Genomic DNA, 11,508 nt, shown 5'->3' on the forward strand with positions numbered 1-11,508 from the left:
CTAGCTTCTCCGGCAGGTTTAGCGCTTAGGCCTTTGATCAATTTCCAGGGCTCACAAAGATGCCCAAAACGTAAAAAATCACTGCCTCTGAAACATAAACGCCATGAAATTGGAATTAATAAATGCTTAACTACATGACTACTAAATACCATCCCATGTCCCTGAGCAGTAACTGTCCCGTTTCCTGGAGGAGGGCGACACACCTGCAGGCCACTTTCCTGGGGCTTGCCTTCCTCTCCAGGTTGCACTTTATGTCCTGATTGCAGGGGACATGATTGTTGGAGAGGACATTCCATACTCCTGTACTTTCTGTGATCCAGGCCCTGGGCCGGAAGCCTCTCCAGTCAGCCCTGAACCATTGCTGGTTAGTAGGAGGCTCAGGTAGGGCCTTTCTTCCCTAGACTTTACAGGGTCATGTCCTGAGACAGCCGCTGACCTCAGCCTTGACACTGGGCTGTCCAGGCAGGGCCTGAGGTCAAGGTCAAGAGGACAGTCTTGCAATGGCTCCTGTGAATGGGGTTTTCTTGTCTCCTTTTCTCTAACCTGCCCTACCAGGCACCCTGTCTTGGTCGTGAGCTGGTGTTTGCGGGAGATGGACTGTGTGCTTTGATGGGGATTTGGGGGCCCCCAGCACCCTAACTTGGGCACATGGAATGGAGTCTGCTGTGATCATTCACACCGAGGCATTCATTTATGCATTTTTCAAGCCTACGCTAACACCCACTGTGTGCTCAGCCCTGTGCAACACGCTGGTACTTCCAATGTCAGTGAGACGGGGTATCTACATGCTTCTGTGCGTGGGAGGTAGAGGGAGGTGTGTCAGACAGAATGGGATGGTTGTGAGTGTGGTCCACCTGACTCGAGGAAACTGGGAAGTTACTCCCAATCCACCTGCACACTTCCTCCATGCATGGCCTAAAGTCTCGCCACTGGGGACAAGCTTTTGGGTGAGGAAAGTGAGTTTTTCTTTGAATACAAGTAAACTTGAAAGGATCGATCTTTTATCAGCCTTGCATACATAAGTATAATTTGTCCCTTAATCTTTCCATGCCAGGCCCTGATCCTGCCCTGCTTTGTGAGTCTGTATCCAGTCCCCACTACTGGACTGTAGGGCCCCGAGGGCAGACTCGGTCTCTCCCCTCCTGGCCTGCGGCTGGGCACACAGGCACTGGCTGAATGAATGGATGGGTGTGTGGAGGGACAGAGCTCCAGGGAAGGTGGGGAGCGGTCAGCAGACAGACTTCATGTCAGGAGTCAGGAGGCAGTTTCCTGCGACCTCCATCCCCAGCACACCCGCGCCCGAGCCTCCCTGCAGTCTTGGCAGAGCTCACTCCTGAGCTACCCTGGTCCTGAGCACAGCTCTCCAGGGACAGCCTAGGGATTGCAAAGCCCAGGAGCCGATGGGGAGAGGGACAGGGGACACCGGGAGAACGCTCCAGAGACTGTGGCCCCACTTTTCCTGGGTGGGTCTGATTTCAAATACTCTGGGCGGTGACAGTTTTTCCCCTAAGGACACGTGTACTCGTTAGGCTGTCGTTGGGGATGGGTGCCCCTTTTCCCTGGTATCCAAATTCTTGCGGAGGAAGTGGATTAGCATATTTCTCCGTCTGTCCCCAGGGACCACATCCCTGATTGGCCAGTGTGGTAAGAGGCCGGTGGGAGCTGTGTGACCTCAGGCAGGCCAGCCCCTCCCCCTGGGGTTTTCTTCTCGTGACAGAAGGGTCTGTCTGTACAGAAGACTCGCACTCTTTACGTTTGATGGCTTTTCCCGTCCTGGATATGCAGACCCTGAGAGCCTGAAGTCCAGGGTGTCTGCCTCACTACACAGTCCCCCCCCCCCGCAGGCAAAGAGCCCTGGGGGGAGGGGGCGCTCAGACCTTCCCTTCCCAGCTGGGAGATGTCTGGCCCCTCAAGTTCGGGCTGGAATTCCCTCCCCAGCCTGCTCCCTCTGCCCCATTCCCAGCTCCTCTGTGACAGATCGGTTCCCGTGCCCCTCACCTGGCCCCATCCATCTTGCACACCCTTTGCTCCCCCATCTGCCTCTCCTCACTCCCAGGGCCCGGGAAGATGGGTCTGGGAGGCTGCCCAGGGTTAGCTAACTCCAGTGTCTCTGCTCCCCCACCCCCACCACCCAGTCCTAAAAACAAAGGAATGTTCTGGAGTTTGGGAAGGATGCCCCCTCCCCCAGGAGGGAGGAAGGGGAGGAGGCAGCCTTGTCCTGCCAGTGTGAGCTCTAAATAGAACAGAGCGGCTGGGCTGGGGGAATGAAAATAAACAGCCCCTCTAGCAGCCCCTTCCTCGCAGATACCGGATTTTCCTTCTGGTTTCTCAGCTCAGGCCCATTTCCCTCCTCTCTTCCCCTGCTCCCAGCCTGCTCCCGGGGAGGCCCAGGGCAAGCTCTGTCTCGGGGAGGTGGGGGAGCGCGGGGCCCTGGTCCAGGCTGTGTGGCGTCAGGTCTGGGCTTTGGTGAGGAAAGCCCACTGAATGGAAGGCCGGGGATCAAACACAGAGGTGGCTAGAACTCCTTCTTCCTCAGGAAAGGGTTCTTATCCCAATGACTCCCATGTGGCTTAAACTTAGAATCACTCTCTCCCTTTAAAAACATGACCCCAAATTTAAGGGTCAATTTCTGGTTAGGTTCAAATTACGTTGGTTTGCTGTGCCTTTGCGGGGAATTCTCAGACTCACCCCAAGGACTAGGGATTGCTGCCCCCCCCCCCCCCCCCCAGCATGAAGGGATGATCCTTGGTAGTCAGCAGGAAAGGGCTGCCTTGAGGAATCAGGAGTGGCTGGCTTCGTGCTCAGGTTCTGAATAATTCAGGCCAAAGAACCCATGGTGGGTTCTGGACCCCACTGGGGTCCAGAGTTGTAGGGTGCTGAGTTGGGCTGAGTTGTAGGTGCTGTCTTTGGAGCTCAGTGCCTTGGCCTCCCCAGGCTCTCGGTGCCACGAGGAGTCAACAAGCGAATCCCAGAAGGCTCTGTTCTCTGCCCTGTCCTTGCCCCGCGATGGGGGGGTGGACTCTGCATTCTGCACCAGAGGGGGACCACAGGGGCAGGGGACCCCCGAGACCTCCAGGAAGCATCTGGCTGTCTCCACCTTCTCTGGCAGGTAGGTGGGAAGAGTCAGGAAAGGACCTGGACTCCCTCCGGGCCTTCATGTCAGACTGGCCGGGTTCTGGACCCTGCTGGGGTGTTGCAGCTGAGACCTTGCCCCACCGGAGGGTAAGGGAGCCTGCCGGAGTGTCCTGGCCTTCTCCCACCTCTGCTTCTTCCCTCTTTTCTCTCCTTCTTTCCCTTCACTCTCTCCCCCTCCCCCCTCCTCCCCTCACAAAAGCTCTCTGTACACAGCCACTTCCTCTGGCTGCTGTCTCTGAGCCCAGACCTTATGAGAACCATATGGGGGAAAGAGGCTGGAAGAGAAGGGGGTGGGGAAGCCAGCGTGGGCCCGCCCCTCCAGCCAGCATCGCTCCACTCCCCTTAGGCTATGTGCATGGCGGTTGGCACACTTTGCCCCAAACTGGAGGGCTCCATCCGGGGCTGGAGGTCCAGAGGGAGATCCGTGCTCAGTAACCACTTCAGTGAGGCTGAGGCGAGTGCCTGCGAAGGGGTGGGCCATCCCTCCCGCCACTGTGCTTCTGAAGACCACCAAACTCACAGCAAAAGGACCGGCCATGGCTCGGCACATCTGTGTGGCAAATGCCCCTCTCCCCTATGTGGAGGGCAGCACCCCTACCCCCCAGCTGGAGGGCTGAGTAGATGAGGGTGTGTTGGCTCTGGGACAGTCTGGAGTGACCTGTCCCATGTCTGGCTCCCTCCCCACCCAGCCTTGGAATGCTCCCAGGTCAAAAGGGCCTGGATCCTGCTGGGAAGGAACTGGGCTTTTTTAAAGCAGCTTTTGTGTCCACTGGGTCCCAAGTCCAGCCAGGTGAACCGTGAGTCCCTGACCTGAGAGGAGCACTAAGAGAACCTAACCAGCTAATCCTGAGGCTGGTGTCAGCGAGCTGGGTGACTGTTAGCAAGTGCCCGGACTGCCCCTGTCGGCCCCAGCTTGCTCAGCTGTGACCTGTAGGTGTAGGGGTTGGACTTGCTGATCTCTAAGGCCCTTTTCAGCGCATGCAAACAGTCTAGGAATTGATGACACTGGCTGGTATCCTCTGGGGGGCCGCTCAGATGTCCTGGGAGGTCCTCCTAGGAAATTTCCTTCTGGAGTTCTCTAGTATCAGTCCTTCCTTGGAATTCCTTATAATGCCCCTCCCTCTCACTCTAACTGCCAGAGCTGAGAACCAGCAGGCAGGCCCATCCACTGCCGCCTGGGGCGGGTGGGGGCTCACAGTGGGCAGCATCTCCTTCTCACACCCAGGTTCTCCCTGTAATAAGCCACTCTGCCACGAGACCTTCCCCCATAAAGGACGGGAACATAAGTGCCCACAGCTGTCCTGTGGACTGGGCCCCGATACTGGGGGTGGGGTGGGGTGGGGCGGGACAGATGGGTCAGGAAGGAAGCCAAGAGTTCTGCTTTCCTGGAAAACCTCGAATAAAAATCCATGTGGGGAGGGGGCATGCAGTTTACAAAAACAGAAGGCGGCAGTCGAGATAACAGGGTGGAGGCAGACGGGGTTTGGGGAGGTAAACGGGGCTGGCTCTTCACAGCAATGCCTTGGAAGCCTTGGAAGCCTTGGAAGCCTTCTCTGAGCAGACAGGCACCTAATCGAGCACTTTCTTTGCCTGAACAGTCCCAACACCCAGAGCCTACCAGATTTCCCCAAGGTGGAGTCCCCCATGTCCTGGGGACCTTTCCGCAGGATGGTGTGTGGAGGGGACTGGGGTCTGGTGGCCCATTCTGGAGGAAAGCAGGGGAGGAGGAGGGAGGAGAGAGCCACTGCGAAAACTGTTGGCTCAAGTCCTGTCGTCGTACCAGGTGACAGGCAAAAAGGTGAAAGGGGAAATTTGTGTGGAAAAAGAAAAAGAGCAAGGAGGAGGAGTTTGGGAGGGTGTGGGGGAGGTTTTCAGGCTCTTAGCCTCTTGCTTTGCTGCCAGGCTGAGGCGGCAGCCCCTTTCCAGGCCTCTCTTCCTCCTCCCCTCGAGATGCATGGGGGGTAGGGATGGGTGTGCTGGAGGGACTGGGACCAGAGAAGAGAATCCCGGCCAGGCTTCTGGTGCAGAAGAACTTGGCTTCTTTTTCCTTCACAGCCAGCACCGTGGGTGGGTGGGTGGGGGAGGGCAGAACTCAGGATTACGCTTATTTGGGGTGAGGGGAGAACCTAAGAAATATGCCTGCAGCTGGGGTTCAGTCACACTCCAGGTTGATGAGCTCAGGGCCTCTCAGGCTCTTCTCTGGCCTGTCTGTTGTCCCCATGGGGAGGTCCAGCCAGGCTCAGGGGCCTGTTGGTTTGGAAGGTATCTCAAACCAGCTGGATCAGTGCCCTAAGGTGAAAGGGGGTCCTTCCCCTGGGGATGGCTCTGAGATGGGAAGGCGAGCTAGCAGTCGAGTTTGCTGCTGCCCTGTCATAATACACTCTCTCACCCAGTATTGGCCCCGCACTCTCTTTGGAGTGGCGTCGATAGGAATTAGCCATGGCTGGAAAGGATTAGTTGCCAAATCATTCTAAGATGTACTGCTAAACCATCTTTTAATGTTTTGCCCCTTCTTTCTGCCTTCAGTACGTTAGGATGTCCTAATCCCAGCAAACAGACACACAGAGAGACAGTGACCTTCCCAGGTGTGTGAGCACCGCCACAAGATCCATTATATACACACATACCGCTCTCGGAACTGAATTGTCATGGCCCAGCCTCTCGCACTGCAAGCATTTTTCTCCTCCAGAACTGAGTGGGCTGGGGAATGCTGGGCCTGTCTGGACCCTTTGACACTAGGGGACACCCAGCAGGAACTGGAATGGGCAGTCACAGCCGCCTTCCCAGGCCATGGCCATATCCCCGAGGCGCTGGGAAGTGAGAGAAGGCAGACATACCGCCTTCACCCACCGAATGCACACACGCACGCACACACACCCCAGCTGGGAAAACGCAGGCCAGGCGGCCAGCGTCAGAGGCTGACCAGTCCTGTCAGGAAGCGGGCAGCCTCTGAACTGACCCAACCAGAGGCGTTACTGTATTGTTCTGGACACAATCGGACAGACTGTGAGCCAGACCCAACTAGGGCGAGGGGCGTTGGGGAAACGGTGGCCACCGGGGTCTGGAGGACAGGGAAGGGAAGTCGCTTGCAGGCTGGATCCAGAAACGTCAGGAAAGGAAAGGGCCGCAGCGAGGGCCCGAACTTCCACTTCACTGCGTGGCGTGCGTGGAGTGCCAAGCACATGCTCAGCGCAGGAAATCGCTGCGGTGGGGAGGGTCACTAACTCCCGCGGTTTCGGGACCTTCAGACCCCCGTCGAGGAGGCTTGGGGTCGGGTTGCCAGCAAAGTGAGGGCTAAGGCCCTGGCTGGAAAGGGAAACTGGATGACGGAAGGAGGCTGGGAGGCAGCCGCCTCCCACTCCGCCAGGTTTCTTTCTTAGCAAAATTCAGTAGAGAGACGGCCAAAGCTGGTGTCCCATCCGGAGGAGGGAAAGAAGAGGGAGGGATGCGGGACCCAGCGCACCTCCCAGGTGCGCGCGGCGGGAGAGGGGTGCAAGAGGAATCGGGACGCCCAGGTCTCATCCAGACCAGAAGCGCCTGCACCCCAAGGGCAGACTTTCCCCCCCAAAGGCAGACTTTTCCGAGCTCACCCTCCTGCCTGTCCTAAGTACACCGACCGGCTGGAAGCCGCGAGCGAACGGAGCGCCCCCCACTGGAGGAGTCTGGCCCGCTGGTGAGCCCTGCAGACGCCTCCCGTCTGACCCGCGACGCGTCCGCGGAGCTGAGGACCACGGCCACACAGTGGGCGGTGGGCGTCGGTCCTTCCTGAGACTTTCCCCCATCCCACCCACCTCATGTCCCCGAAATTCTCAACACCAGCCCAGGCTGGAAACTCAAGGGGCGTGGGGTCCCGCCAGCGAGCATTCTCCTTCACCTGTGCAGGTGAGTGGGTGCCCGCGGGGCCTCCCTCCGGGTCTCGCCCGCCCCCCGCGGCCCCTTCTTCCCCCCACACCTCCGGAGCCCTAATCTCTCCCCTGGTTCTCCCTTCTCCGCGCCTGGACTCAGGCCCGTCCCGAAGTCTCTGAAGTGTCGGCGCCGTCCCAGTCCCCCTCTTCCCGCCCCTTCCGTCTTGTCTCCTTTCGTCCCCGGGTCCAGGCTCCGGCCCGGCCGGCCGGGTGGGGTACTCACAGGGTAACGGTGCCGTTAGGAAGGAGGCCAGGCTCGGGAGGCTCCGGGAGTTCCCCGCCGCCGCACACCACCCTCCTGCGCGCGGGGTTGGGGGCGCCGCCGCTCAGCCCCTTGGGCCGCTCCCCCGAGCACTTGCAGCTGCGGATGGGGACAGGGCAGCCGGGCGCGCCCCAGGTCTCGCGCGCCAGGAGCAGAAGCCACGGCAGCAGCGGCAGCAGCAGGCGCGCCGGCGCCCCTCGCATCCTGCGTCCCCCGGCGCCCATCAGCCCATAGCCCCGCGGGGACCGACAGCGCTGGGGCGGCTCTGCGCGGGGGCCGGAGGGACCCAGGCCTGCGGGAGGCGTGCTCAGCAGGGGCCCGGGGCGCCCGAGGGCGGGGCGGGGGGCCCTGGGCGGAGGCAAGCCCGGGGGTCCCCGCCGCCGCACCCCGGGGGCATGTCCGGCGAGCGCCCCGGCGGGGAGGACGCCGGCGCGGCTGTCAGCGCAGAGTAGGCGACCCTCCGCGGCGCAGCCGGAGTCTCTGAGCGGTGCCCCGGGGCTGGTGGAGGCCAGGACCCGCCGCGTCGCCTGCTCTGTCGGCGGTGGGCTGGGACCTAACGGATTGCGCCCGGCTCCTGCCGCCGCCGCTCCGTGCCATGGATGGAGGCTACTCTGCGCGGCGCAGCTCCCGCCGCCGCCAGACCCCGCCCGCCCTCCCGAGGGTGCGCCCTCCCCTTGCCAGCTCGTCCGCTAGGCCCTAGCGCCTCCCGATACGCAGCCAGGCCAATGCCCTCCTCGGCCCGACAGCTGGCTAGCTGACTTGAGGCCTCGCGTGTCCCCTGCACGCTCCCTGAACCCAGGCTGCTTGTCTCTCCCGCCCCTCTCCACAATTCATCTTAGACCTTCAAGCCCAGCACCATCGCTTCCTCGAGACCCTCCCGTCCTCTTGCTCATTCAGCCCACACCCTTGTGCTTCTGGGGCTTTCGTGGACCTGCCGGCTTGACCAGAGAGGTCTCGTGCTCCCGGTTTGGGACTGAACTTTGATCACCGCCCTGGGGTTGCCGAGACTCGGCTTCCCTTGGCCCCTGACCCGATGCGTCTGTCTGGAAGCCGGCTCTCACCGTCGCAGCCCTACTCCAGCCCCGCAGGGCACAGCCGAAGGCTAAGGAGGCCCAGACCCTCCTCTGCTGGTGTGACCTTGCCCAGCGGGGCGTGCACGTCCCTCGGCCAAGGAGGGGGCAAAGGCCAAGGGTAGATCTAGCTTCTTACCTTTTCGGGCAGGCAGTGGCAATGGGGGAGCCCAAGAAGAGAAAAGCAGAGATCCGTGCCGCGGTGTAGAGGAAGCATTGTGCCCTGAGTCAATCCGAAGGCTCTGCGTGACTTAGGACAGGGCCGCTGACATCCTGCAGGAGTTAATCTCGAGTCAAAATGGGGCCCTGCCTGCCCCCTCGTTTATGAATGCCAGTTGTGACATGAGAATCAGTGAGTGGGCAGCGGGGGGAGGGGGGCACCCTCCAGTTACTGAAGGCAGAGGGCTGGTGGCTTTTGGAGGGGGTCTGACCTTGACAGCTGGGGATGGGGATGAAAATCGCCTGTGGGTCTTTGATGGACTGTAATGCAAGCCCAGACAGGGCTGGGTACAGAAGAGGAAAGAAATGTGGCCCAGTATGTCTGCTTCCTCAGTTTCCGCACAAAGCCTGGCTTTTCTGCCACTTAACAGCGCCTTGCTGCTGAGGGGCCAGTAGCCCGGGATGGGGGGTCCCTGAGCAGGACTCGTGTTCTCTGTCCTTCACTGTGCTACCCAAGTGCTTGCTGCGGTGACCAACACCTTCTCTGTGTTCTTGGCCCTGCTGGTGTGTGTGGCACCTTTTCCAGGCCGGTGGTCTTTTAGCCAGTCTCCCACCCCTCCTCTGCAGGGCTGCGACTCCTCCTCCTCACGCGGCGGCAGCAGACACGGGCCCAGACGCTTCTTCACCTTCCCTCTTTGGCTCCGCAAGTCTCTCCCAGTTGCAGGCTCTGGTTCCTTCAACTTCCAAACATAAATAAATAGTGATTGCAAATGGAGGAAGAGAGAAGGGCAATGGACTCCCCCAGCAGGGGCCCTCCGCAGGCGGCAGGCAGGCTGAGGCTGCATTCCTCAGGAAAGGTCAGGAGAGCGGAGTGTGTCGCAGAGCCGCTGCCCAGAGACGGGGTCTGCCGAGCCGGGGTCCTGCGCAGGGGAGCGCAAAACTCGGAGAGGAGAAGAGAGGAGAGGAGAGGAGGGCCCTGGCCCGGGTCACACAGCTTTTCTGTCGTTTCTTCTTGCTAAATGAAGAAACTCAAAGTCTGGAAAGGAGTTCCACTGTAACACATATCCTCTGAGGCTGGGTAGGGGCCAAGTGACATTTAATAAGGGATGCTTTCCCACAGGTGAGAACGAGGTGCTGCCGAAGAGTTTACACCACGCTGCCATTTCTGTCGGTCATTGCTTTTGGCCTCTGTCATCCTCGGAGGGAGGTGGATGGGCTGGGCTTACTTCCCTGTTTTGTCAGTGCGCATGAAGAGCCAGGGGAGCGCACGTACCCCCGGTCCCTTTCTGGGTGCTCCTTTCTCCCGGCCACTCAAAGCTTTTCCGATGGGAGCTCCTGGCTGTTTGTCCTGAGGCCCAGGCAGAGCGAATGAGCGGCCTGCAGGAAAATCTTTTTGTCTTGAGGGTTGTTTGAGATAGAGGATGACACAAAAACTTTGCTCCCAAACTCAGGAAGTCTACCTGGGGAGTTGGCTCAAAGTCCCTCGTGTGTGATAAGCACCCGAATGGAGTGGTGATAAGATACCAAGATGGTGGGGACCAGGCTGAAGTGACCTTGCCTGAGGCCAGGGAGTGGGGCTGACCACAAGTTCTCATCTGATCTAGGGCAGCAGCCTAACCCACGGGACTCTTCTAGATCGTAACTATTCTCTTCAGGGTGGGCGGGGGGTGGGGTGGTGGCCACATCTGCTGTGCCCCCCCCTCTCAAAGAAAAGCTTGTCTTTGCCAGGTGCTAGCTTCAGGCCAGCCTCTCTCTTTTCCCAACTTCAATGTTGATCCATTCCCCCTTGTCAAGGAGTGACCGGGGGCTTTCTGCCAGGATAGTCCAGGCCCTTCACTAGGAGCAGCTGAGAGTGGAAATGGGGTACGGGTCACTGACCCCTCCCTCTGAGACTGGAGCAGACCAGGGCTGCCGCGGACCTGCGCCTAAGGAGGGTAACCTCCCAGAATGCGTGTCATGCGCCGGGCACTCGTTGACTGCATTTTGTAAGAATCAGCTCAGTTAGTCCTCCCGACAGAGTGAAGATGACTATTTTAACAGACAGGGAACTGAACGGTGAAGAGGTGCCTTAAGGGTAACTTGCCCAGTGACATATAGTGAGCAATAGAACCAGCATTTGGACCAGGTATTTGGGACTCCAAAGTTTTAGCTGACGTGCTCTACCATTTCTAGGGGAGAAAAGGGACTCTCAACAATTCCCCCAGGAGTTTTACTCCCCCTGAGGTTTCCTTATTGTGATTTTCTGGCCCCTCTCTGACCTTTAAAGATGTCCTCTCCCAAATCAGAGCTGTGAGTAGGACTAGGATCCACTCCCCTCTTCTCCCAACGAAATCAGGAAAGACAGGCACCTTTCAAAGGAGCTTCACTATGCATCTAGGAGAAAGTGAGGGGTGAATAAGGGCTGGCCGGAGGGCATAAACAAGTACAGAGTCAGAAGGTACCCCAGCTCCAGGCCCTGCCGTGGAGGCCCCACCCCGCATGGTCACCTTCATTTCTTAGGGTGTCCAGCTCCTTCTGTGCCTTGTTGCCTTTCAGAGGCAAGGTCCTAACACAGACTGAGGACAACAGTGGGTAAGATCATAACCCATAACTGAATTGACAATGCAAATGGGACATTTTTCTAGGGCTCCATTAGCTTGCAAAGACAGTGGAGTCACTGAGCCCACGACACCCCCTCCCCCCCATTCTCGCACCTCCCTCCCGGGTTGGCTCTACTGGGCGGTCTTCTGAACACTTTGTCCCCCTCTTTCCTGCCTTGTACCTCCCTGTGGGGGCTGTGCTGGGCTGCCTGCCCTGTTGGAACGTTCACACTAAGCGCTCATGACCGATAGTTGTGCCTCGACCAGAAGGAATGAATGAGAATTCATTCCTATCTAGAGTATCTGGGGCTGCGAGGGCTTTCCTTTGGTGCTCAGGTTTCACTACATACCAGACACCTGCATATAATCTAGACATTTCCAGGGTTATAAGCTCTGTC

General features: G+C 59.0%; 1 protein-coding gene across 1 annotated transcript in view; it reads right to left on the reverse strand.

Moving 5' to 3' along the window:
- Positions 1-7,929, reverse strand: part of ADGRA2 (adhesion G protein-coupled receptor A2) — a 37,960-nt gene extending 30,031 nt beyond the window's left edge. The window contains exon 1 of the mRNA XM_037166894.2: positions 7,264-7,929. Within this exon, the coding sequence (XP_037022789.2) occupies positions 7,264-7,526 (263 nt within the window). The 5' untranslated portion in view covers positions 7,527-7,929. The remainder of the gene's footprint in view (positions 1-7,263) is intronic.
- Between the last annotated feature and the right edge of the window lie 3,579 nt (positions 7,930-11,508).

The sequence above is a fragment of the Artibeus jamaicensis genome, unplaced genomic scaffold (genome assembly GCF_021234435.1).
Source record: "Artibeus jamaicensis isolate MK-2021 breed Jamaican fruit bat unplaced genomic scaffold, CSHL_Jam_final scaffold_833, whole genome shotgun sequence".
In the NCBI taxonomy this organism is placed as follows: domain Eukaryota; kingdom Metazoa; phylum Chordata; class Mammalia; order Chiroptera; family Phyllostomidae; genus Artibeus; species Artibeus jamaicensis.